Source organism: Diaphorina citri, unplaced genomic scaffold (assembly GCF_000475195.1).
Source record: "Diaphorina citri unplaced genomic scaffold, Diaci psyllid genome assembly version 1.1 scaffold809, whole genome shotgun sequence".
Classification (NCBI taxonomy): Eukaryota; Metazoa; Arthropoda; class Insecta; order Hemiptera; family Psyllidae; genus Diaphorina; species Diaphorina citri.
Window position 1 is genome coordinate 8,685 of NW_007378241.1, and position 27,588 is coordinate 36,272.

At 38.8% G+C, this 27,588-nt stretch overlaps 4 protein-coding genes and 2 long non-coding RNA genes across 6 annotated transcripts; 3 read left to right on the forward strand and 3 right to left on the reverse strand.

Moving 5' to 3' along the window:
• Window positions 1-260: 260 nt before the first annotated feature.
• On the forward strand, window positions 261-4,411 carry LOC103512205 (alpha-tocopherol transfer protein-like). Its single transcript, XM_008476959.3, has 4 exons — window positions 261-405; window positions 588-747; window positions 2,768-3,017; window positions 3,525-4,411. Exons 1-4 carry the CDS (start codon window positions 261-263, stop codon window positions 3,900-3,902), a joined length of 933 nt encoding a protein of 310 aa, XP_008475181.1. The 3' UTR covers window positions 3,903-4,411.
• On the reverse strand, window positions 4,224-9,445 carry LOC103512206 (COBW domain-containing protein 1-like). Its single transcript, XM_008476960.3, has 4 exons — window positions 9,356-9,445; window positions 9,077-9,115; window positions 5,098-5,576; window positions 4,224-4,235 (listed from the first exon to the last, which is right to left on the reverse strand). The coding sequence occupies exons 3-4, from the start codon at window positions 5,557-5,559 to the stop codon at window positions 4,224-4,226; spliced, it is 474 nt and encodes a 157-aa protein (XP_008475182.1). The 5' UTR covers window positions 5,560-5,576; window positions 9,077-9,115; window positions 9,356-9,445.
• Window positions 6,844-14,261, forward strand: LOC103512207 (acylglycerol kinase, mitochondrial). The gene is made up of 9 exons (XM_017445310.2): window positions 6,844-7,372; window positions 7,716-7,832; window positions 7,966-8,085; window positions 10,482-10,653; window positions 11,422-11,463; window positions 11,961-12,243; window positions 13,071-13,196; window positions 13,512-13,639; window positions 13,925-14,261. The coding sequence occupies exons 2-9, from the start codon at window positions 7,729-7,731 to the stop codon at window positions 14,036-14,038; spliced, it is 1,089 nt and encodes a 362-aa protein (XP_017300799.1). The 5' UTR covers window positions 6,844-7,372; window positions 7,716-7,728; the 3' UTR covers window positions 14,039-14,261.
• On the reverse strand, window positions 9,564-10,211 carry LOC113468667. The gene is made up of 2 exons (XR_003392332.1): window positions 10,090-10,211; window positions 9,564-9,744 (listed from the first exon to the last, which is right to left on the reverse strand). It is a non-coding gene; the product is annotated as an uncharacterized LOC113468667 (long non-coding RNA).
• On the forward strand, window positions 9,599-10,178 carry LOC113468666. The gene is made up of 2 exons (XR_003392331.1): window positions 9,599-9,739; window positions 10,085-10,178. It is a non-coding gene; the product is annotated as an uncharacterized LOC113468666 (long non-coding RNA).
• Window positions 14,262-14,898: 637 nt separating the features above from the next.
• Window positions 14,899-27,546, reverse strand: LOC103512209 (dystrophin). Its single transcript, XM_026825751.1, has 15 exons — window positions 27,254-27,546; window positions 26,945-27,005; window positions 26,427-26,563; window positions 25,634-25,847; window positions 24,919-25,162; window positions 24,172-24,283; window positions 23,491-23,586; window positions 23,243-23,409; window positions 22,370-22,438; window positions 21,060-21,132; window positions 19,949-20,037; window positions 19,235-19,384; window positions 17,775-17,954; window positions 15,517-16,980; window positions 14,899-15,362 (listed from the first exon to the last, which is right to left on the reverse strand). Exons 1-15 carry the CDS (start codon window positions 27,258-27,260, stop codon window positions 15,330-15,332), a joined length of 3,096 nt encoding a protein of 1,031 aa, XP_026681552.1. The 5' UTR covers window positions 27,261-27,546; the 3' UTR covers window positions 14,899-15,329.
• Between the last annotated feature and the right edge of the window lie 42 nt (window positions 27,547-27,588).

Genomic DNA, 27,588 nt, shown 5'->3' on the forward strand with positions numbered 1-27,588 from the left:
TGTAACCAATGCCAAATTGTACATGTTCTCACATAAATTATTCCAGATTTTTGTTCGTAAAAAAAGTAATATTAAAAGTAGTACTTTTTGATAGTTTTTTCTTTATAGGTAATTAGTAATTAGTTTTAAGTTTTTTTACTATCATTATTATTATTTTTTTAAAGTATTTACCTAGGTAAGGTTATTAGTCTTTAATTTTTTGCACCAATCTTCTTTCCATTTCATTAAATTCATTTCCTCCCTAGGGATCGGGATCAAGCATGTTATCCAGACTAGTCAAATCACATGAAGAGCATTTGCCCGCAGTGCTCGAAGAAATCGGTACCAATCCAGAGCAGCTGAAGAAAGATGTGGCATCACTACGGGAATGGTATAGCTACCAGACTCATCTGCCCCAGGATACTAGTGAGTATTTAGGAGCCCCTAGAGGCCGCCTAGATAGATCTAGGCAATCAGTAAGTAAAGTGCTTCAAACAAAATTTCCAAAACAAAAGCTCGCTCTACTAGATCTTTTAACCGAATTGTACAAGTACATCAACAATCTAAACATGGATTTCATGATTTTATCTGATTTTGAAAATTTTCAGAGGACTGTGTACTTGCTTCATTCTTAGTGGGTTGCAAGAACAGCATGGAGATTGCCAAGAGAAAGCTCGATATGTTTTACAGCGAGAGAAGACACTACCCTGATATCTATGGTAGCTGCGACCCTGCTAGTCATGAGCTGACCAAATCATACAAGACAATGTGAGTACTTTAACCACAGGGTTACTTCAGTTTGCGTGACGTCAATCTTGGGATGATGTCAAGTGAGGTAAGGAGGTGAAGGTAAAAGTTTGTACCGATATCAGCAAAGTCAGGCGACGAACTAAGGAGTCCTTATTTACAAACTTATAAGGAGTCACATCACGTCAGTAGAAGTCATGGGGAGTCGAAAAGATGTAGTTCAAAGTTTTCCCACATAATATTGTAGGTAATCTCGTTCATGATTCACGTGACGTGAAAGTAGTGTGACTGTCCTGAACGAAATTGGTGATTCTCATGATTTTTTTTTATTATCTCAGAAAAAACTATGAAAATTAAAAAAAATATTGAGACTATAACGAAGAAAATGCGTTCACTAGATCGTGAGATACAGCTCTCGGAACATGAGAGTCTCAAGCCCGCCGATATCATACCTAGCGACAACACTGTACTCCTGTGATGACGTCATCTACCAATATCGTACGACGCGCTGTGGGCTTATTACCATAGGGATTTGGGTTAGGGGCTCAAATAGATCGAATAGGTACCTATCTACGCATTTTGTTATCACTATTTTTCAATATCAGCTTAGGTACTTATACCTATTTTCAAATTTAGATATTTTCATTCCATTTTTTTTTATCATGCACTTATTCAAGTAGTTACTTTTTCGTACATGTACATTTTTTTTAAGGGGTTTGACAGAGTGAACTGTAACTGCTATGGTCTTATCGTCCCGAATTCGAAGAGAGAAGGAAGACAGGATAGGAGAAAGCCAGCCGTTTCCGAGAACGAACATTATCCCATCAGGATAAAATCCGCCCTGGGCGGGAATCGAACCCGCGGCCTAGCGCTTACAAGGCAGACGCACTACCAACTAAGCTAAGTAGGCTGGCACATTTATTTCGATCGAGAAGAATAATATGAATAGTATGATCTCCACATACCAAACATCCCTGCTCAAAGTTCCGCTTTATGTAAACACTACCTACGTAGGTACCTACCTATATGATAATAATAGTGCTTATTTTTACTGCTCGCATAGGACTGATAAGTCCCTTTACTCCAGCAGTAGGCTACTACTATTATTGTGGTCAAATTCTCAAATTATATTGAGGATAAAATTCCATACCTCGGCTGGGATTGAAGCCACGCCCTCCTGTTAACCAGTCGAGCGCCTTGACCTCTACACCACCACAGGATACTCAGAAAAACAGTCAAATTAGCAGATACAAAACGCAAAAACCAAAGAAAACGATGTGATCAGATTAGCAAGAGCCAGAAGAATTTCTTTTTTCATGGTTGGTTACGTCCCACGCAATGTTGCCAAGCGTCCCTACGCTTTAAAAATTTGAATCTCATTATTTTTCCCGCGCACACTTTGGGGACGAATTTCTTAGAGAAGAAATACTTTTTTAAAAAAAAATCTTTTCGGATTATTTATTATTTTTGACGATCTTTACGAAAAAAATACATTTGGACAGTTATATTTTTCATGAGAATCATCAGTTTGCGTGACGTCAATCTTGGGATATAGTCCTCTCCAAATCCTGTCCTGTCCCAATCCTATTCAAAAGTACCTATCCAGTCCAAACGACAAATAATAATTTATTAGAGACGCCAGCCTTGTTAGCTTTGAGGGTAGACCGTCTGCCTTGTAAACGCTAGGTCGCGGATTCGATTTAAACCCGAGGCGAATTTTATCCTAAATAGATAAGAGTAGGGTTCGTTCTCGGAACGGCTAGCTTTCTCCTAGCCTGTCTTTCTTCTATCTTCGCTTTTGGGACGATAAGACCTTAGCAGGTGAAGATTTTTACTTTCTATTACTACAGTTATTGCAAAGCTATACTAGTAATGAGAAAGTATTGCAATTCCTTTTACCATCCATTTTCTCAGTACTTGAGGACTGGATGCCAAGTTGATGTATGGGCAGTATGGGATCAAAATTTCTTTACCTTTGGAGCCTGTTCCATGAAGCAACTCCTCATTTCGATTTTAACTATTCGAAACTTTCTACTTCCAGATACACGATAACCATTCCCACCCTCACACCCGACGGATCTACCGTGTCCATGTTGAAGCTGAAAAATCCCGACCCTGATCAGTACGCCCCTCTGGACCCTATCAAACGTCTCAACATGATGTACGACCTGATGTTAGATCAAACCATAATATCATCGAAGAACTATCTCATCTATGATTATATCGACAGCACACCTGCTCATGTGGCCAAAGTCAATCCTCTTATTGTCAAAACCCACCTTGACACATTGGTAAGTGGAATGACAAGACACACTTCACAAATCAAAATTAAAACTACATAGGTAGGTTACAGTCATGAGTTAAGCTGATTCCTAACTGAGCTAGAAGATTCGGGCGATCTTCAGTAGCTTTTTCTTGTTTTCCATGGATGTCTGTCTTACAGAGGATGGGATAACCCTAGAGTAAGTCTCCATGTTAGTAGAGAGTTACATTCGAAGATGGCAAGATTATGTACAGAGTACAGACATTAGACGAGTATTCTATTCTTCAATTTCAACTTCTTCACTTCTCTGCTTTCAGTCATTTCTCCCAGTGCGCGTGAAAGGTCTCATCATCAGTAGCTTTTATTTCTTGTTTTCCATGGATGTCTGTCTTACAGAGGATGGGATAACCCTAGAGTAAGTCTTCATGTTAGTAGAGAGTTACATTCGAAGATGGCAAGATTATGTACAGAGTACAGGTATATTATACGAGTATTCTATTCTTCAATTTCAACTTCTTCACTTCTCTGCTTTCAGTCATTTCTCCCAGTGCGCGTGAAAGGTCTCATCATCATCAACTGCCCGAAGTTTGCCGTCACTACGTACAATATAATGAGAAACTTCATGAGTGAAAAGCTGAGCAGTCGAGTACACGTCTATGCCGAAGGCGCTTCCGTCCTATCCAAACACATACCGCAGGAAATTCTACCCAAAGACTACGGTGGAACTGGGGACTATACGTTGGAGTCATTGAATGACTATTGGCACGATACTTTGATTGAGCATAGAGACTGGTTCTTGAACGAGTCCCTTCACAATTCGGATGAAAGTAAACGACCCGCGGACAGCAAATACAAAGTTGAAGATGATCGGTTTGGTGTGGATGGAAGCTTTAAGAAGTTGGCCATTGATTGATGTTTTTGCAGTCACTTGGATGGAGAGAAGACTGCCATGTTTCTTAAAGTTCCCATGAAAGCTCATTTTGACAGCTATCATGTTATCTGCCTACTGGTTTTTTCTTGAAATTTACTATGTACTTACCTTCTTGACTTTGTTGATTTCTTTCATGTATCTGTAATTTCCTAATCTCTTTCAATCATCCATATTTCTTGTACTATATTCAGCCCATTTCTACAAACACACTTTATTTCTCCTTGCACCTTCTATATTTAACACTTTATTTAAATGAATCTCTCTTGCCATTAGTCTTTCCAATTTTCTTATGTATACGTATGTTCAATTGCTCACCTGTGCGGTGTGCAAGTTTGTTGGTTAGAGAAAATTGGTGATCATTTTATTAAATAAAATTGGTTATTTTAGGTTTAATTTTAAGAGGGGTTTTGCAGGTTTTGCTATGCCAAGAAATAATTATTATAGGTACTTAATAACTGCTGAGTAAGGTACCTGACATCTTTTTCATCTCTGTATATGTATTAGTAACCTCAAGTTTAAAAAAATTCAAGTACTTGCTTTAACTTTCAATTCCTTCAATCTAGAAAGGAGAATACTTAAATAAATAGAAAAATAATCAGGAAAACTTACATCAATGGTATGTTTGCAACACTGGTTTTTTCTTGAAATTTACTATCTACCTTCTTGACTTTGTTAATTTTTTCTCTCATGTATCTGTAATTTCCTAATCTCTTTCAATCATCCATAATTCTTGTACTATATTCAGCCCATTTCTACAAACACACTTTATTTCTCCTTGCACCTTCTATATTTAACACTTTATGAATCTCTCTTGCCATTAGTCTTTCCAATTTTCTTTTGTATGTTCACCTGTACAGTGTGCAAGTTTGTTGGTTAGAGAAAATTGGTGATAATTTTTTATTATTTTAAGATTTTTTTTTTTTTCCATTAAAGCGCTTTAACACTACGTACAGTAGAAGTTTACTTTTAAGAGGGGTTTTGCTATTGCTATGCCAAGAAATAATTATTATACAATTATACTTAACTGCTCAGTAAAATGTAGGTACCTACCTGAAAGCTTTTTCAACTCTCTATGTTAGTACCTCTAGTTAAAGAAATGTACTTGTTCAACTTTCAATTCCTTCAATCTAGAAAGGAGAATACTTAAATAAATAGAAAAATAATCAGGAAAACTTACATCAATGGTATGTTTGCAATCCACAACTGTTACAATGCCATCCAGGTAAATGTCACTCCCCAATTCTTTGTCTAGCCAGAATACTTTTGCTATAGGTCCAGGATCTGCAAGTCCCGTTGTTTCCAGCAGAATATAATCAAACTTTCCTCTCTTGAGCATCAGATTCTCAATAGCTTTGACACCATTGTCTTTAACTGAACAGCAAAGGCACCCGTTCTTCAATTCCAACCATTCTTCATACAGATTTCCATTGTCCCCAACAGAAACACTTTTCTCCATTGCACTACCTTCTCCAAATTCATTCAATATGACAGCTATTTTCTTGTCATGTTGCTCAGTTAAAATGTAATTTAGAAGTGTGGTTTTGCCAGCACCCAGGTACCCTGTGATGATAGTTACAGGCACAGGTTGTAATTCTGCTGGGACGAGATCAGGGACTTCACTGTCTGAATCAGAATCCATAATAAGAAGAGATTTTCCTGTAAATAAATAATTGGACCATGATACGTTAATAAATAATCACTCATTTGTCTTTTTATCATTTGCCATAACCCTCAAAAGGTTTGTCTGATTTTCACTATTAATGAATTTATTTAATTTTGACATCCTTTGTAAATACTATTTTACTTAGTCCTCCCAGGTCATTGTTGTCCACACCCCCACCACTGTCACTATCAATAACAACAACACCGACACATAGGTAGTACAACACGAACACTCAGTTTCCCTTGAAAAAGTCTATAAAATAGACAAAACTCCAAGTCGGGATATAAAAAAACTACTTGTAAGTATCCATTTTTAGTTCGTCCTTCCTTATATATAACTTAAGTTGTCTAGTTGTCTGATTTTATTTGGCATATATGTAGAGCACCTAAAAGACTTTTGATCTTCAAATTTTAGACCCAATCAAACTTTTTTTTACTTTCTATTACTAACAGTATAGTGGAGCTATACTAGTAATGAAAGTATTGCAATCGGTCCAAATTTTCAAAATCGGGAAATGGGTGGAAATATCCGTTTTGGGGTCCCCTGATTCCAAAAAAGTGGTTTTTAGCCCATGGTCTGTACGTATGTATGTATGTATGTACGTATGTATGTATGTACGTATGTACGTATGTGTGTACTACAGGTTTAAATGGGAAATTTTGAAAAGGTGGTATACAAAATATCTCAAGAACGGTTTGTCCTAGAGCGATGAAATTTGGTATGCTATCCCGGTATGGTCCAAGGACGCGACTGTAAAAATTTGGTAAAAATCGGACAGTCACTCATCCAAATATCAACCAAAGTCAATGTTGCTTCGAACTTCGGACTTAAAAAAAGGGTTAGTTACCTATGTTGGTTTTCAATGAAACAAAATGTCTGGTGAGTAAAACAGAAAAGGGAGAGAGCAGATTGTAAAATTCATAAATTAATAACTATTAAATATCTGAAACTAATTACATTAATGATTTATTTAATTAATTGGAAAAAAGAAGAAAATCCACAAAGGAAACTCTTTCTTGAGATTTCTGATTTTTGAGCTATTATGACAAACGGGATGTTAGCAACCAATGGGCAAATCCAGCAACTTTTCACTCATCCAATGTTCAGGGTGTGCAAAAATATTTTTCTCAAAGGACGCCAGCGCAAAAGAAAATCCCACAAGTGAGGGGAGATGGAAAAATCCCGTCAACCCAGAGTTGCCAAACGTATCGAGTCCACTTTACGAACATCCCCGAAGTAATAGGCCTGTTTTTTATTCTGATATAACTGATGTGAGCATCAACATTTGAATTTTTTGTGTTTTATTTTCACTTCCCCACCCTGGCATCATGTTCCCCTACAATAACATTTGCTTCCCCTCAAATGCTAACTGATGTAGACTGATGTGACTCCGGACTTGCATCTGGTTTGACATTTGCGCTGTTTTTGAAACAGCGCGGAATAAATTGAAAGTTCATTATTCTTCCACTAGGGTCGCAGAGGCGTTTCCAAAAAATTCATCCCCACTCTGATGTGAGCATGATGTAAGAAGATGCGAGCATCTTCTTACATCATGTAGCATCATAAAATAAAATAGCCTTTGATAGCAGTGAACCGGGAATATTTAAAATTTTGGTATTTTTGAAATTTTTCTTCCCTTAGGACTTTTTTCCTGAAAAGTGCTTCCTGTACTAGTTCCTGGAAACTCCTTTGTTAAATCTCATATCGTAGAACTCTGTGATACCAAGAAGTATGCAATATTGCAGTCTGAAATCTTTCTACACACTCCCTCTAAAAATCTGAAGAAAAGGTAAGCTACTAAGCTATCAGATACAATTTTATTTTAATACAGCTTGTATGTTGGGTGTAGGTACCCAGATAGTAAATGATAAAATGTCACAACGATGTAAAACTGTGTCCACACATAGTCAACACTGTCAATCGACAAGGTGAATCTATGTTGTCTAGGCAGTGTATAGTTTCAGTTGACGTTAATTGATGGCATTGACTGTTTGGACACACCATAAGACTTCTTTGGTGTAGGTGCCCCTCAGTTCATAGTTCTAAAGATTCAGGAGGCAGATATTATAATTAGTACATAAGTTACCTACATACCTAAATAATTGAATGAGCTAAAATTCCTTTAATTTCAGGTAACCTGACAAAATGGTTCTCAAAATTTTCTCTACCCTGAGAAACAACTGGAAAAAGACAGCATTTGGTGGAGTAGTGTTGGCATTTGGCACAAATTATGTTCTCAATCAAATGGAGTGAGTATTATTTTTACATTGAGTCCCCCTTCCCCAAGGTAGGGGCTAGGTAATATTATAAATGTTATTTTTCATCTATAATATTTTTAAGTAATACAATAAATTGTCTCTCTAAACTATTTTCTTATTTCAGATGCAATAAGCTTATGACAGCTCACTGTCAGAGGGCATTACAATACGGAGATCAACCAATTGGTGCTACAACCCCTCTCAGAAGAATAATAGTCATCTTAAACCCAGCAGCTGATAAAAGGTAATATTAATTTTAAATATGAATACCTATCTTGCAATTGATGCAGCAATCCAAGTTGCAGAATGCTGGTAGAGGAGTATCTGACATGGTCAATGGTCAAAGCAGACACGGAAAGTTAAGTTAGGTAATACCTGGCAAGTGGTGCTTGGTAATACCAGGGCTATATGAACCACTCCAGTTTGGTTGCTTTATAACAGTTCAAGAAGCTTGTACCTACTTCTTCAGGAATGAGATTAAAAAAAAAAAAAAAAAATTGATAAATAATTATTTTTCACTATTAATGAATTTATTTAATTTTGACATCCTTTGTAAATACTATTTTACTTAGTCCTCCCAGGTCATCGTTGTCCACACCCCCACCACTGTCACTATCAGTAACAACAGCACCGACACATAGGTAGTACAACACCAACACTCAGTTTCCCTTGAAAAAGTCTATAAAATAGACAAAACTCCAAGTCGGGATATAAAAACCTACTTGTAAGTATCCATTTTTAGTCTGTCCTTCCTTATATATAACTTAAGTTATCTAGTTGTGTGATTTTGATAAAATTTGACATAATTATGGCACCTAAAAGACTTTTGCTCTTCAAATTTTAGACCCAATCAGACTTTTTTGTAAGAGGTTTGACAGAGGGAACTGTAACTGCTATCTGCTATGATCTTATCATCCCAAAATCAAAGAGAGAAGAAAGACAGGATAGGAGAGAGCCAGCCGTTCCGAGAACGAACATTATCCCATCAGGATAAAATCTGCCCCGGGCGGGAATCAAACCCGTGGCCTAGCGCTTATGAGGCAGACGCACTACCAACTAAGCTAACTAGGGTAGCTCCCAATCAGACCTTTTTAGGGAACTTAGCAGCTCTTTTTCTGTGAGAATTCTTCAGTTCTCTGAAACACTGATTATTAGAGTGGTTATGGTTAGCATTAGACCAATACTCAGGGCCATATTTTAGGTTAAACTTGGATTACAGTTGAACCAAAACTTACCCTGGATCTAAAACCAGATTCTTGAATGAATAGACACAAGAAAATAATCTAATTCGTATGAAAAACTGATTAAAACCGGCAAAAAAGACATTCTCGGGTTCCAAAATCAGTAGACATTTTCAAATTCAAAATTTTCGCGGTAACGGTAAACCGGTGAATTTCTCTGTGGGCTGCAAAATTTTCTCTGTGGCTTATTAGGCCTGTTTTTTATTCTGATGTAACTGATGTGAGCATCAACATTTGATTTTTTTGTGTTTTATTTTCACTTCCCCACCCTGGTAAAATAATCTAATTCGTATGAAAAACTGATTAAAACCGGCAAAAAAGGCATTCTCGGGCCAATAGTTCCAAAATCAGTAGACATTTTCAAAATTTCAAATTCAAAATTTTCGCGGTAACGGTAATCCGGTGAATTTCTCTGTGGGCTGCAAAATTTTCTCTGTGGCTTATTGATAGCAGTGAACCGGGAATATTTAAAATTTTGGTATTTTTGAAATTTTTCTTCCCTTAGGACTTTTTTCCTGAAAAGTGATTCCTGTAGGTACTAGTTCCTGGAAACTCCTTTGTTAAATCTCATATCGTAGAACTCTGTGATACCAAGAAGTATGCAATATTGCAGTCTGAAATCTTTCTACACACTCCCTCTCAAAATCTGAAGAAAAGGTAAGCTACTAAGCTGTCAGATACAATTTTATTTTAATACAGCTTGTATGTTGGTTGTAGGTACCCAGATAGTAAATGATAAAATGTCACAACGATGTAAAACTGTGTCTGTCCACACATAGTCAACACTGTCAATCGAAGAGGTAAATCTATGTTGTCTAGGCAGTGTATAGTTTCAGTTGATGTTAATTGATGGCATTGACTATGTTTGGACACACCATAAGACTTCTTTGTTGTAGGGGCCCCTCAGTTCATAGTAAAGATTCAGGAGGCAGACATGATAAGTACATATTAGTTACCTACATACCTAAATAATTGAATGAGCTAAAATTCCTTTAATTTCAGGTAACCTGACAAAATGGTCCTCAAAATTTTCTCTACCCTGAGAAACAACTGGAAAAAGACAGCATTTGGTGGAGTAGTGTTGGCATTTGGCACAAATTATGTTCTCAATGAAGCAGCAATCCAAGTTGCAGAATGCTGGAAGAGGAGTATCTGACATGGTCATTGGTCAAAGCGGACACGGAAAGTTAAGTTAGGTAATACCTGGCAAGTGGTGCTTGGCAATACCAGGGCTATATGAACCACTCCAGTTTGGTTGCTTTATAACAGCTCAAGAAGCTTGTACCTACTCCTTCAGGAATGAGATTAAAAAAAAAAAAAAAAAATGAATAAATAAAAAAAATGGATAAATAATTAATTTTATTTCTGATTGCTTTTTTTTCTCTCTCACATTGTATAGAAATGCCAAGAAGTACTTTGAAAAGTACTGTGCCCCAATACTACACTTGTCGGGAGCCCTGGTAGATATCAAAGTTACCAAAGGAGAAGGTGATGCAAGGAAACTGGTAGAATCCTTGAAGGAGAGAGTGGATGCCATTGTCATAGCAGGGGGAGATGGAACAATATCAGAAGTAAGATAAAGTGTATTTTCTCCCCACTCGAATCTCTAATCGATCTCTCGATAACCCCGTCCTGAGAGAGCAAAGAATTGAGGGAATCGCACAATCCCTCTCCCTTTTTCTGATGTTGGGATAAATCCCTGTACGAACAAGACTTGATAGTAGAGGAGAGGGAAGGTTGAGAAACCATGGGAGTTAGTTTTGAATTGACGAGAAGAGATTCGCTTGATTTGGATAGGCTTGGACGATTTGAGTTCTGCAGGGGCGTCCGAAACATCCTAGGCAGCGTCTGACAGGAAATGTTTCCATCTGGCGTTCCACTTTGTCTTCTTCGAATCCGCTCGGGGCAGGCTGAATTCCTACTTATATTCCTCAGCTCGACAGATTGACTCTGTCTCCCCCTAGAGTTCTCCAGGGAAAACATATCCGTACAAGTTTTCCGTATGGACTCCAAATAATCTTCCGAGCCCATGGACTTATCCGGTAGATTTTCACAGGAGTTCGCGTCAGATCGGGTGTTTCCGGAAAGCAACGAAACTTGCGAATAACACGAAGCGTAACTCATACGTGATTCGTTCTTGAGTCGATCACACGGTATGCTGTTCTCCAGATCAAGTGTGGACAAGGCTTGTCGTTTCTCGCTTCGTGTGGACTTTCCGCTGATATCGAACAGGCTTTTCGCTCGCTTCGCCAGCGAAGTGGAACTTTTGGTAGTCGTGGAAAATCGACTATCGCACTCGTATTGGGCAAGCACTTCATCGAGTGAAAAGCTGGAATTAGTCAAGTGAAATGAACGCCCTATGTGTGCAAGTTCTGAAGGAGGTAAACAATAAATTAGCCTGTAGCTTTATCTGGCATCAAAATTGTTGGAGCCCACTTTATTTTATATGTCTCTTGGAAGTCTTGGATTTCGTATCCCCTATGGAACCTATACCGAAGTAGTAGTTCAGGGAAATTCTATCGTAAAAAAGGCCTCGTTGGCGTGAAAAGGCCTCGTTCCATGAAGTTGAACTTTTATTGCCAACCTACTTAGCTTGAAAGATAGAGCGCCTGCCTTGTAAGCGCTTGATCGCGGGTTCGATTTCCGTCCGGAGCTAGGGTTCGATCTTGGAACAGTTGGCGTTCTTCTATCATGTCCTCCTGTATTTGATTTTGGGATGTTACAGTTCCCTTTATGAAACTTAGAAACCTTCGTTGTTACAGTTCCCTTCATGAAACCTAGAAGAAAAAAATTCATTGGGCTTTTGGACTTAAAGGCCAGTGGAAGAAAAAAAGTGTCCAAAATAAGGTTACACTTATTATTTAAATAATTTTTACAGGGTGAATCAACAGAAGAGAGTGCCAAGTTCTACGCTCTGCACAGCATTGACTGGGGCAATCTCAAGTATGCCCAATCTAAACGGGACAAATACTGGTACCTCGGCCCACTCAAACCCTACGCCACCTATGTGTTCAACGGATTCTCCCTGCCGCCTGTCAAAGCGGAGATCGCCTATTCGAACCCCTGCTCTGGATGTAAACGATGCTACACGAAACGATCCGATGTGAAAGTGGAGCCGAAGAAACAGTGGTTTCAATTGTTTGCGCCCAAAAGTACAGGAGGTAAAAAAGGTTTCAATTATTTGCACACAAAAAATCGTCACTGGTTCTTACTAAACAACCTCTGACAAAGGGGTCCAAAGGGTTTTAATCCCCCAATCCTTCCAACACCGTGAGATAAGTGCCTTTCCTATCTCACGGACACGGAAGTAAGTATATGGTAGTTACTCATTTACATATCCTAACAAAGGGGCTCCAAAGGGTTTTAAACCCCCAATCCTTCCAACACCGTGAGATAAGTGCCTTTCCTATCTCACGGACACGGAAGTAAGTATATGGTAGTTACTCATTTACATATGCCCGAACTTACCGCAGTGCACAGAGAGATTTCAGTTATTCCAGAGTTTAAAAAATACCTACCTCTGTAAATCAAATGAATGAGGGTTTTTTTTTCTAACCCTTGACGCTGTGTTAACTCTCAGTGGTAAGATGGACTATTAAAGTACATATATACTCAGCCGTCCCCTTGAGGCCGAGTATAACCCGAATTCTAAGTCCGGAATCGAACCCGGTACTCCGCAACTTGAAATGGCATATGGGCTACGAAGATTGCTTAAAGCTGGGTCTACACACGATCTCTTTTACGTGATACGCCTGCAGAAACCCTTTTGATATGTTACCTGTTACTCCATTTTCACACTTGATAAACTCCATTTTTATTTACAGACGTTAAACCCAAGAATTACGCCCTCATAGAAAACGACCAGTGTGGGGTTAAAGATTGTTTAAAGCTGGGTCTACACACGATCTCTTTTACGTGATACGCCTGCAGAAACCCTTTTGATATGTTACCCATTTTCACACTTGATAAACTCCATTTTTATTTACAGACGTTAAACCCAAGAATTACGCCCTCATAGAAAACGACCAGTGTGGGGTTTTGAACCAGCAACAAGTGACTTCCATGGACGTGAAAGTAACCGCACTACCTCCTCCTCATATGACATTTGTCAAAGGTATGACTTATTTGCATTATGTATCATTTCATATTTATTTCAAGTATTTGTGTTATCTTCATGTCTGGCTGGGGGACGTTAAACAGGGTTGAGTGCGAAGGGCATACATTCGTAATATTTGTAGCCAAAACCAAATGTCAGCCCAAAGCATTCACCCTAGTTAGGGCTGATTAAAAACGCCAACACAGGAAAGGGCGAAGAAAAAGAAAATTTATGATATGTTTACCAGGCGAGCTTCTTGACCAGTACACCACTGAGGCAAGTTAAATGGATTTCTTCTTGGCAGGTTAAATTGATTTCTTGTGCATATTTCAGGTAAAGACAGCTATGACTATCAGGACTTTGTCAAGTCAGGTTGGGACTTTGAGCAATTCAACAGGATAGAAGCCAAGGAACAAATACATGCTCAACAGTTAGACATCATTCCCAAGTTTCATGAAGAGGTAAGTGATGATGATGAATACGATGATTGACTTTGTTGAAAAAAGAATAGGCACAATTGAAACTTTAATAATAAAAAGTTGGGTAACTTTTAAGGATGTACACGACACTTGGTAAAACAACTAAAAATCAAAAGGGAAAATAAAAAAAGCTTCTCTACCACCTAACCCTTGCTCTATTATTGTGGTCAAACTGACAATTTTTTTTTTATGGGAATGTTGGGATTGAACCCACGTTCTCCTGTTTATCATGCAACTTATGAGATTGTCTGATTGATTCTATTACAGGACCCTGGGAAAGACAAGCACAACTTTGTCTACATTGATAATGAGCAGTTTGATTTGAAACCATTGAGGATAACTTTGCTGCAGAATACCATACAAGTGTACAACCCAGTGTGAGAAGGCGAATGTGAGTTTGATTAGGCCAATCAGGTAGGCCTGACAGGTACTTACACCTGATCAGGTCCGCTTGTCAGGTCTACCTAATACCTGATGAGCACACACGCCATCGGGGAGACCTGACAGGTACGTCTGAAAAAGTCCTCATGTCAGGTCTACCTGATAGTGAGTGGCTGGCCTTATGTTTCGAATTGTCAATACAAAGTAGTGTTCAAGCTGACAGCAATAACCTGATCAGGTCCGCTTGTCAGGTCTACCTAATACCTGATGAGCACACACGCCATCAGGGAGACCTGACAGGTACGCCTGAAAAAGTCCTCATGTCAGGTTTACCTGATGAGCACACACACTATCAGGCACACCTGAAAAGGTCCTCATGTCAGGTCTACCTGATAGTGAGTGGCTGGCCTTATGTTTCGAATTGTCAATACAAAGTAGTGTTCAAGCTGACAGCAATAATGGCAAGATTAGCACGATACCTAACCCTTGGAGCTCCATTAATCACATGGTCACTTGAAAAAGAAAGAAGAAGAAAAAGAAAAAAAGGTTTGATAGAGGGAACTGTAACTGCTGAGGTCTTATCGTCCCGAATTGGAGAGAGGACAAGATAGGAGAAAGCCCGCCCCGAACGGGATTTGAACCCGCGACCTAGCGCTTACAAGGCAGACGCGCTACCCTTCAAACCAACTAGGCTGACAAATTTTTATTTGATAGAGTTTTAATGTCACTGTAAAGTGTAAAACTGCTAAAGTCTTTGGTGACGGGGTTTTTACCCTTTCAAATAAATACAACTTGGGTAATATAAAAGTAGAAAAGTCTTTTTATTTGAAAAATATTGCAAAATTTGTTCATGTGTAATATTTTTTATAGATTTTATGAAGTGCATCTGTGCAAAAATACATAAACCTACTACATATTTCCTAATTATTTCTACGTATGCTCATTTTACATAATAAATAGAATATTCCCTACCGATTATTATTATTATTATTATTATTTTTTTTTTTTTACTGTAAATTTTCAAGAAATCTAAGTACTTTATTGCTGTATATTGGATCACTACACACTTTACAGTCTACACAGTACACAGTAAGACATTAGAATCAAAACTGTCGGCCAGTTTCAAAACCTTCCGTAAAAATTCTTTGATTAAAGCAAAATTTTCCAACAAGAATGTATGTACATAGATCTCGGTGGTTCATGTCTACCTGCATAGGTATTATAAACTCTACAAACAAGGTATTCACATACCTTTCCCTGTATTTCTACTCATCTCTAACCAATCTTTCCATCACACGGACCCCAGAATGGTTTTCAATTTGACCAGAATATTGTACATAGATCTCGGTGGTTCATGTCTACCTGCATAGGTATTATAAACTCTACAAACAAGGTACACACATACCTTTCCCTGTATTTCTACTCATCTCTAACCAATCTTTCCATCACACGGACCCCAGAATGGTTTTCAATTTGACCAGAATATTATCGATCTCATCCTGCAGCAAAAACAGTTGTTCATCCTGAACCACAACTTCCCCACTCGAATCTCGAATCGATCTCTCAATAACCCCGTCCTGAGAGAGCAAAGAATTGAGGGAATCGCACAATCCCTCTCCCTTTTTCTGACGTTGGGATAAATCCCTGTACGAACAAGACTTGATAGTAGAGGAGAGGGAAGGTTGAGAAACCATCGGAGTTAGTTTTGAATTGACGAGAAGAGATTCGCTTGATTTGGATAGGCTTGGACGTTTCCCGTACTGTTCGGTTTTTGGCAGTTGGTCACACTGGTCATTTGGTGAACCATTAGAAGACCTAGAATTCATTTGGTGCACGTTTTGTTGAACCGTCCTCTGTGACACCTCAGTTCTCACAGCTGAATTCATAGCATTCATATGAGCTGATGAGTTCTGCAGGGGCGTCCGAAACATCCTAGGTAGGGTCTGACAGGAAAAGTTTCCATCAGGTGTTCCACTTTGTCTTCTCCGAATACGCTCGGGGCAGGCTGAATTCCTACTCATATTCCTCAACTCTACAGATTGACTCTGTCTCCCCCTAGAGTTCTCCAGGGAAAACATATCCGTGCAAGTTTTCCGTATGGACTCCAAATAATCTTCCGAGCCCATGGACTTATCCGGTAGATTTTCACAGGAGTTCGCGTCAGATCGGGTGTTTCCGGAAAGCAACGAAACTTGCGAATAACACGAAGCGTAACTCATACGTGATTCGTTCTTGAGTCGATCACACGGTATGCTGTTCTCCAGATCAAGTGTGGACAAGGCTTGTCGTTTCTCGCTTCGTGTGGACTTTCCGCTGATATCGAACAGGCTTTTCGCTCGCTTCGCCAGCGAAGTGGAACTTTTGGTAGTCGTGGAAAATCGACTATCGCACTCGTATTGGGCAAGCACTTCATCGAGTGAAAAGCTGGAATTCGCGTCGCGACTTTCCGATTTCTCGAAATTTACTGACTTATCGCGACCAATTGATTTATTTCCGCGACTAGCCGACTTATTCCCGCGACTAGCGACCTCATTGGCGACATTCTCCTTGTCCAAATCGTCGCTTAGGACGCGATACGAAGCACTCACCTGTTTCGGACATAGGAGGGCGGAGAAATCAAACCTGTCTCGCGACTGCGAAAGATTCTTCTTCCCGATCCACGTGCTTATATCGTCCGGAGTAACTCGCGAGTCTATCAGCGAGAAGGTGGAACTTAAACCCGCTCGCGAATCTAGTATAGAGGAGGTAGAAGATGAACCCGCGGTCTCCCGGCTGTGAGGCGACAGGGTACCAGGGGATGAGATGCCAGAGGTGGAGGTGTCAGAGGCTGCTATAGGGCTGAGCAGATTCTCGAAGGAGGGACCGCGGTTGTATTGAATGACTGGAGTGCTTTGCATGCGGGACATTCGGGCAGGTTGTGAACAGAGCAGGTTGATATGGGTCTGGTGGGGGAGAAGGAGGGGAAAAAATAAATAAATTAAATCATGAATTATCAGGAAGAAATAAATAAATTAAATCATGAATTATCAGGAAAAAATAAATAAATTAAATCATGAATTATCAGATTTTATAGCGATGAAACATCTCCTACATTGGAATTGGATTAAATGGGTCTTTTTTATTCGGGCAGGTTGTGAACAGAGCAGGTTGATATGGGTCTGTTGGCAAGGAGGGGGAAAAATAAATAAATTAAATCATGAATTATCAGGAAAAAATAAATTAATTAAATCATGAATTATCAGGAAAAAAATAAATAAATTAAATCATGAATTATCAGATTTTATAGCGATGAAACATCTCCTACATTGGAATTGGATTAAATGGGTCTTTTTCGTACCCCATACCTAAGATGGCACAATACTTCCCATTTAGCAGGGTTTACTTATACGCTTTTCCCGGAATGAAATTCCATGACTTTTCCAGATAATTCGTGGAAATGCTTATCCCCTGGTACCCTATCGCCTCAGCCGCAAGTGCGTTACCATTAAACCAACCCCCTTTCATCTTTCGGAAAAGAAACTCGCAGATTGTACTCACCTTAACTTTACAATACTTCCCATTTAGCAGGGTTTATACGCTTTTCCCGGAATGAAATTCCATGACTATTCCATGGGTTTTCCAGATAATTCGTGGAAATGCTTATCCCCTGGTACCCTGTCGCCTCAGCCGCAAGTGCGTTACCATTAAACCAACCCCCTTTCATCTTTCGGAAAAGAAACTCGCAGATTGTACTCACCTTAACTTTGCGCAGTCGCTGTATTTGAGTTCGAATCTGATCCTTGTGCTCTCTCAAATAGTCGCTGTCGATATTTCTCATCTCTTTCTCCAATCTTTTGTTCTCACTCTCCAGAAGACCAATGATGCTGGACAACTCAAAGTCTGGCTTCATCGAACTTAGACTCGTATGATTGGACACCTGAGGAGTGAAAGGATTGATCTATTAATGAGGGAAAAAAGAGGTTTTGATAGAGGGAACTGTAACTGCTAAGGTTTTAACGTCCCGAAATCGAAGAGAAAAGGAAGACAGGATAGAAGAAAACCAGCCGTTCCGAGAACGAACATTATGCGTTCAGGATAAAATCCGCCCCGGGCGGGAATAGAACCCGCGGCCTAGCGCTTACAAGGTAGACGCGCTACCAACCAAGCTAACTAGGCTGGCAAAATCTGAGTTTAAATCCGATGAGGGTATGTACATCAATCATGTTTCAACTCTTTAGCTCTTTATATTGCAGGGTTTATACGCTTTTCTCGGAATGAAATTCCATGACTATTCCATGACTTTTCGAGAAAATTTCCATGAGTTTTCCAGAAAATTAGGGGGCGGAGGTATTTAAAAATCAGTAAGTTTACCCCTTCATTTAAATAAAATATGCTTGCAATATGCAGAGCATCAAGGAATATGAGGGGGAATGCGCCGCAGGCCGTTTGTCGGAAAAACTTGATATTTAATTTGAACATTTTTAATTTTTAACCGTGTGGCAAATTCCATGACTTTTCCAGGTTTTCTTTAAATTTTAACAATTTTCCATGACTTTTACCTGACTTTTTGGCCGATTTTCAGATTCCATGACTTTTCCAGGTCGCGTATAAACCCTGTATCGTGTCTCACGTACAGGGTTCTCAGCAAATCAGAGGGAAATGAAAATGTGATATTAAAAAAAAAAATGTCACAAACTGGTTACGAACCTGCGTCTCTTCCGTACTATTCACAGCTGTATCTTTGTCCACGGCAAAATCCGACGGGTTTATACGCTTTTCCCGGAATGAAATTCCATGACTATTCCATGACTTTTCGAGAAAATTTCCATGAGTTTTCCAGAAAATTAGAGGGCGGAGGTATTTAAAAATCAGTAAGATAAAATATTTAAATAAAATATGCAATATGCAGAGCATCCAGGAATATGAGGGGGAATGCGCCGCAGGCCGTTTTTCGGAAAAACTTGATATTTAACTTGAACATTTTTAATTTTTAACCGTGTGGCAAATTCCATGACTTTTCCAGGTTTTCTCTAAATTTTAACGATTTTCCATGACTTTTCCCTGACTTTTTGGCCGATTTTCAGATTCCACAACTTTTCCGGGTTTTCCAGGTCGCGTATAAACCCTGTATCGTGTCTCACGTACAGGGTTCTCAGCAAATCAGAGGGAAATGAAAATGAGATATTAAAAAAAAAATGTCACAAACTGGTTACGAACCTGCGTCTCTTCCGTACTATTCACAGCTGTATCTTTGTCCACGGCAAAATCCGACGGTTCTACAGGGAGGTACTGAAGTCGAGATTCGTGACCGCAAATTCTCTTGATGAGGGTTTTCAAATACTCGAACGTCGATCTTCTTGAACCACCCTGAAAACGATTAGGAAGACACGGTTATCCCCGTGGTAACGGGATTGTTTGCCATGCAGAAAGTCCAGGGATGCTCCCCATCGACAAAAGTATTATAATTCTTTTTTTCTCAAGAGGTTTTTTTTAGAGGTTTGACAGAGGGAACTGTAACTGCTGTGGTCTTATCGTCCCGAAATCGAAGGGAGAAGGAAGACAGGATAGGAGAAAGCCAGCCGTTCCGAGAACGAACATTATCCCATCAGGATAACATCCGCCCCGGGCGGGAATCGAACCCGCGGTCTAGCGCTTACAAGGCAGACGCGCCACCAACCAAGCTAACTAGGCTGGCAGACTTGTTCTTTGATTCAATCATTTCAATGGGTTACTCTCTCTGGTGTTCTTGTGTTGACCCAGTACCTGACTGGGAAATATTGTCTCTTTTTCGCTTTCCGCCCATCTAATAATGACAAGCATTCTACAGGATGACCGTGCTACGACAGAGAACACACGACTTTTATGTAGCAGTTATTTCATTGCTACGAAATAAAAAAAGAAAAATCGACGATGAAAAACGTTTTCTGTTACCTGCCAGCAATATTCCTGCATTGGATGTCTCAACTTATGCCGCCTTGATATTCTCCGAGTGAAGAAACAGTTCTGACACTGATCAATACCTAACCCTTGGAGCTCGATTAATCACATGGTCACTTGAAAAAGAAAGAAGAAGAAGAAAAAAAAAAAAGATATTTGATAGGGGGAACTGTAACTGGGGAACGTCCCGAATTGGAGAGAGGACAAGATAGGAGAAAGCCCGCCCCGAACGGGATTTGAACCCGCGTCCTAGCGCTTACAAGGCAGACGCGCTACTTTCCAAACTAACTGGGCTGACAAATTTTTATTTAATAGAGTTCTAATGTCACTGTAACACTGCTAAAGCCTTTGGTGACGGGGTTTTTACCCTTTCAAATAAATACAACTTGGTTAATATAAAAGTAGAAAAGTCTTTTTATTTAAAAAATATTGCAAAATTTGTTCATGTGTAATATTTTTTATAGATTTTATAAAGTGCATCTGTGCAAAAATACATAAACCTACTACATATTTAATTATTTCTACGTATGCTCATTTTACATAATAAATAGAATATTCCCTACCGATTATTTTGACTTTTTTTTGTAAATTTTCAAGAAATCTAAGTACTTTATTGCTGTATATTGCATCACTACACACTTTACAGTCTACACAGTACACAGTAAGACATTAGAATCAAAACTGTCGGCCAGTTTCAAAACCTTCCGTAAAAATTGCTATGCAATGTGCAATGGAGTGCTGATCGGGGGAACCAGGGCCGGCATCGGCAGATACGCAATGGAACAAAACTTCAAAAATACCAAGGATTCAAGGGAGACGAAAATTTTGAAAATAAGATCAAAGGCCAAAAAAATTTCTAGATAGTTTATATCTAGAACTTTTCTAGGTAAGTAGGTCGATACAGATTAAAATTTTATCCTCAATTTTGTCATTTAACCGATCTAGAATTTTTATGGGCGTTAAAAAACTTCCCCTGTGACGGAGCCTTAACGCGCACGGGGCGCGTTAAAATCGAGGGGAGGGGAAAATTTCTCATGACGTGTTGCTAGGCTCCCTTGTAAACATTTTTTTTTTTTTTTTTTTTCACTTTTTTACTTGTTCTCGCTCTCCAGAAGACCAATGATGCTGGACAACTCGAAGTCTGGCTTCATCGAACTTAGACTCGTATGATTGGACACCTGAGGAGTGAAAGGGTTGATCTATTAATGAGGGAAAAAAGAGGTTTTGATAGAGGGAACTGTAACTGCTAAGGTTTTATCGTCCTGAAATCGAAGAGAAAAGGAAGACAGGATAGGAGAAAGCAGGCCGTTCCGAGAACGAACATTATGCGTTCAGGATAAAAATCCGCCCCGGGCGGGAATAGAACCCGCGGCCTAGCGCTTACAAGGCAGACGCGCTACTAACCAAGCTAACTAGGCTGGCAAAATCTGAGTTTAAATCCGATGAGGGTATGTACATCAATCATGTTTCAACTCTTTAGCTCTTTATATACATATACCACCAAGTACTAAGGGATGACATAAGTACCTACACAAGGTAATGCATAAGATACACTGGCACTGGCAAAGTATATACAGTAGGACATTTACTTGCCTTCAACAATCATTTGATCAGACCGTTACTGGACCGTGACCGGACCTTGACTGGCACTATAGTGTGAATCAGGCTTAAGGCAACTACTCGGGCAATGATTGATTTTATTTATTAGAAAAGATAAGAAATAAGAACACAATATCTAAATCTACATTTATATGACAGCCAAAAGACAACTTACTTCACATAGTAGACAACACCACTTCCAGTGGATGCTTTTTCCCATTGTTTCACTGGCCGTCCTGCACAGAGAGAGAAAATTGTTTAAACATTATGGACATAATACAGATTAACGGGTTTGAACTGCATAAAGAATTTGATCATAAAACATTCAAGCTGTTGTGACTTATGATACGGGGTTGAACTCGGATCATGTTATACCACCAAGTACTAAGGGATGACATAAGTACCTACACAAGGTAATGCATAAGATACACTGGCACTGGCAAAGTATATACAGTAGGAAACAAGGAACCTACTTACCACTCATCTTGAGAAGAATATGTTGTAACTATCCATCCAATCCAGCATGAACCCAAGTTTTCTTGATGTTGTCAACAGGTGTCAGTGGATGATAACAGGTGAATTATTCCAATTTTCAACAACATACCGCGATATTTAAGACGGTCGTGCGTACGGATAGTAACAATTACAATAAATAGCTCATGAAATCAATCTTATTTCAAATATTTCAATTATTTATTTATTAAAAATCACTTTATTCATTGCATTTTTAAAGATTTTATTTTAGTAACCGAAAACAAAATTTGAAATTTAAAAATGTTGAGGTTATGGAAGAGAAGCTGGTTCACTTCTCCTTACATCTGGTTCAATACGCCTCCTCTTGATGAGGGTTTTCAAGTACTCAAACGTCGATCTTCTTGAACCACCCTGAAAACGAATAGGAAGACACGGTTATCCCGGTGGTCACGGGATTGTTTGCCATGCAGAAAGTCCAGGGATGCTTGCTCCCCATCGACAAAAGTATTATAATTCTTTTTTTCTCTCAAGAGGTTTGATCGAGTAAACTGTTATTATTAATGGAGGTCTCATCTTCCCGAAACCATTAGAAGGAGGACAGGATAGGGGAAAGCCAGCCATTCTTCAATATCAAATATTTTATTTAATGTTTATAAATTATTTACATACAATTTTTAAACACAAGTCAAACTTGAGAGCTAACTTAAGAACTAGAGAGAGAGAGAGAGAGAGAGAGAGAGAGAGAGAGAGAGAGAAAAAAAATTGCATAAAGAAGAAAGAGTGACAGATGTGAGGCAAAACTTGTAGTTTCAGAATTCAATTTTCAATATATTAAAACCTGAACTCCGACACTTCGTAAAATGCTTCCCTTTTCCTTTTTTTTTCTCATCTGTTCAGTATAAATTTCGTCCCTGTCCCGCCCGTGAAGCCGTGAACCCACGGCCTAAGTAGCGCTTACAACAAACCAGACGCACTATCTTCCAAGACTTGTTCTTTGATTCAATCATTTCAATGGGTTACTCTCTCTGGTGTTCTTGTGTTGACCCAGTACCTGAATGGCAAATATTATCTCTTTTTCGCTTTTCGCCCATCTGATAATGACAAGCATTCTACAGGATGACCGTGTGCTACGACAGAGAACACACGATTTTTATGTAGCAGTTATTCCATTGCTACGAAATAAAAAAAGAAAAATCGACGATGAAAAACTTTTACCTGCCAGCAATATTCCTGCATTGGATGTCTCAACTTATGCCGCCTTGATATTCTCCGAGTGAAGAAACAGTTCTGACACTGATCATATGAAATACACCGGAGACATTTGTATCGTAAACCTCGGATAGGATTGGTCTTGCATGTGGAACACGCGACTGGGTGGACCTCTGGAATATAGGGAGGAATATAAAATCACTAGGGACTTTGGATCTGAAGGTTAGTGGTTCGATCTGAAGGTTATTCAGAACGCAGACACTGATCATATGAAATACACCGGAGACATTTGTATCGTAAACCTCGGATAGGATTGGTCTTGCATGTGGAACACGCGACTGGGTGGACCTCTGGAATATAGGGAGGAATATAAAATCACTAGGGACTTTGGATCGGAAGGTTAGTGGTTCGATCTGAAGGTTATTCAGAACGCAGCGCAACATCTAATAAACAGCGTTTTTAGGTGTGGAACATGTTGGCCAAATTTCATCAAAATTAGACAGTGGCACTGTGTGGCACAGCTCAATGTGCGCCTTAGCTTATAGCGAAATAAAAAATATCTCAGTGCTCTTATAACGAAACTCACGATGAGACAAACATACTTACTTACAAACTCAAAAAAATTGTCAAGTTGAGACTTAAAACTCACTTCATCTGTTCAAAAGCGGTCGGATTTACTCACCGTTTTCCGCGGTTTTGAGTCGATAGAAGATGGGAAACCAGAGCACAATGCGAGGTTCGGATAGAAACCAGCGAGGCACTGTGTGGCACAGCTCAATGTACGCCTTAGCTTATAGCGAAATAAAAAATATCTCAGGGGCTCTTATAACGAAACTCACGATGAAACAAACATACTTACTTACAAACTCAAAAAAATTGTCAAGTTGAGACTTAAAACTCACTTTATCTGTTCAAAAGCCGTCGGATTTACTCACCGTTTTCCGCGGTTTTGAGTCGATAGAAGATGGGAAACCAGAGCACAATGCGAGGTTCGGATAGAAACCAGCGAACAAACGCGTCCTCTGTTAATCCAACGAATTTATCATTCTGCAAAGCAAACACGAGAAGAATGAACTAACGTAAAGTAAGTAGGGATAATGAATGAACTAACGTAAAGTAGGGATAATGAATCCTCTGTTAATCCAACGAATTTATCGTTCTGCAAAGCAAACACAAGAAGAATGAACTAACGTAAAGTAAGTAGGGATAATGAATGAACTAACGTAAAGTAAGTAGGGATAATGAATGAACTAAAAGTAGGGATAATGAATGAACTAACGTAAAGTAGGGATAAAAAAAAAACTGATGCCTACAACGGCTTTGGCATGATGAATCCACTTGTTAAAGATGAATTGCTGAATAGAAGTTAAGCAACGTTGTGCGTGGTAGATATCCGGCTGAATGACCTCGAAGGCATCAATCACGTAAAGTAGGGGTAATGAATGAACCATCTTAAAGTAGGGGTAATGAATAAACTAACGTAAAGTAGGGGTAAAAAAAACTGATGCCTACAACGGCTTTGGCATGATGAACCCACTTGTTAAAGATGAATTGCTGAATAGAAGTTAAGCAACGTTGTGCGTGGTAGATATCCGGCTGAATGACCTCGAAGGCATCAATCATACGACGTAAAACCATAAAAAAAGATACCTACAGAGAATGTTTTGCTTTATCTGACTTACCCCTTGAAAGCAGGCTCGTAGGGCAGGTTTTATCAAACTCGAAGAGAAGGCTAAGGACTCGGCCAGATAATACATCAGAGCAGAGCAGCACTGCAAGAAACACTCCATTTTTCTCTTGGATATACAATGATTGTGATCGGACAGCTGTTCAAACAGGTAGTGGATTTTACTTTGCATACTCGATGCACACAGAATGGTGAGGACTACTTTCGAACAGAGAACTCGGACGCTTTTTCGACGGGCGCTGGAAAAAGGAGAAAAGTTTCATAATACTAGTTAGGTAGTTAGCTAGGTACTGAACTAGTGTTCGTTTTCCACACAACCCAATACCTAGTTAAAATGGACCTTCACAAAGTTACCGAGTCTTCAATCAAGTTTACTTTCTATTACTAAAGTACATAATGAGAAAGTATTGGTCCAAATTTTCAAAATCGGAAAATGGGTGGGAATATCCGTAACTGCTAAGGTCTTTGGATAGGAGAAAACCAGTCGAGTCGTTCCGAAAACAAACCTTATCTGTGAAGGATAAAATCCACCCTCGTGGATGTCGAACTCACGACCTAGTGTATACAAGGCAGAGGCTCCACTCGATTAATTTACAAGTCATCTTGGTGGAAGAAAAAAAAAAATAATGACGACTTGGGCATCATACCAAGTCTTCTTCTTCTTCTCCTTCTTCTTCTTTTAAAGGTGTGTCAACAAAGTTCATTCTTACCTATCAAAAACACTGAGCAAGAAATTCAATATGAGCTCTGTATTCAAGTCAACATTGATGAGTGACTGTTGAGGTGTGGAGGTGTGTGTGGCAAATAGAATATCATAGATAATATCCTCTAGTTCACTGCTGGATAGTTCCAAGTTATTCTCCGTGGTCCTCATTTGATGCTTGTCAAATACTCCAGCAATGATCTTCACGGGAACAAGATTCACTGGGGAACAAAAGAAAATACATACTTAGGTAGGTATGGCACTTACATAAATACTTACATTGACTGTTTGAGAGACATAACTCCTAGTTCTTTATACACATTACTTGAAGTTTGGCAAAAATGTTCAACATAGGTATGTAAGTAGGTACATAGTTATATAATCGAAATTTTCTCATTGAACTTTTTATCTGATCTAGCCTTTGAGGGTACTATATATGTTTTTCCAAGTAAGTTCTATAGTTTTGTTCAATGTGAGGCTCAAGTTCATCTTATCAATGGTTCCCAAAATACTTACTGCTGAAGAATCTCTGTAGGACACACAGTTTGGCTGCAGTTCTGTAGGCAGCATATTTCATACTTACATTGACACATTACTTGAAGTTTGGCAAAAATGTTCAACATAGGTATGTAGGTAAGTAGGTACATAGGTATACTTATACTTGATCAAAATTTTCTCATTGAACTTTTTATCTGATCTAGCCTTTGAGGGTACTTTATATGTTTTTTCCGAGTAAGTTCTACAGTTTTGTTCAATGTGAGGCTCAAGTCCATCTTATCAATGGTTCCCAAACTACTTACTGCTGAAGAATCTCTGTAGGACACACAGTTTGGCTGCAGTTCTGTAGGCAGCATATTTTATACTGTTGCAATCATCCAGCATTTCCAACATGACTTGATAATTAGGGTGCTCCCACTGGGTCTTCTTATCTGCATGACTGCAATAAAAGATGAAGAAATAAAAACAATGAACAAATCAATAAGTACTTACTTAAGTAATTGTGTTTAAAGCATGAGTGTGTGTGTGTGTGTGTTTTTTTAATTTTAAGATGAGTGTTCTTTTGTAGCCATGAAAAAACTGCAACATTAGACGAATGTGGTCTGTGTCATAGCACAAAATGTTTGTGGGTGTCACAAATGTCATTGCTGTCATTCCTTGATCAAAAACTTTGATGAGAAGCAACCTCTGTTGCAAAGTAGGTATAAGGCAACTACTCGGGCAATGATTGATTTTATTTATTTTATTAGAAAAGATAAGAAATAAGAACACAATACCTAAATCGACATTTATATGACAGCCAAAAGAAAAGACAACTTACTTCACATAGTATACAACACCACTTCCAGTGGATGCTTTTTCCCATTGTTTCACTGGCCGCCCTGCACACAGAGAGAAAATTGTTTAAACATTATGGACATAATACAGATTAACGGGTTTGAACAGCATAAAGAATTTGATCATAAAACATTCAAGCTGTTGTGACTTATGAACTTATGATACATGGGGTTGAACTTGGATCATGTTTACATATACCACCAAGTACTAAGGGATGACATACACAAGGTAATGCATAAGATACACTGGCACTGGCAAAGTATACACACTAGGAAAAAAGGAATCTACTTACTACTCATCTTGAGAAGAATATGTTGTAACTATTCATCCAATCCAGCATAAACCCAACTTTTCTTGATGTTGATCAACAGGTGTCAGTGGATGGTAACAGGTGAATTATTCCAATTTTCAACAACATACCGCGATATTTAAGATGGTCGTGCGTACGGATAGTAACAATTACAATAAATAGCTCATTAAATCAATCTAATTTCAAATATTTCAATTATTTATTTCAGAAAATTGATTAAAAAATCACATCACTTTATTCATTGCATTTTATTTTAGTTTTTTTTTTTTTTTTTTTTTTTTCAAGATTTGGTTCAAAAACTGCAACATTAGATGCAT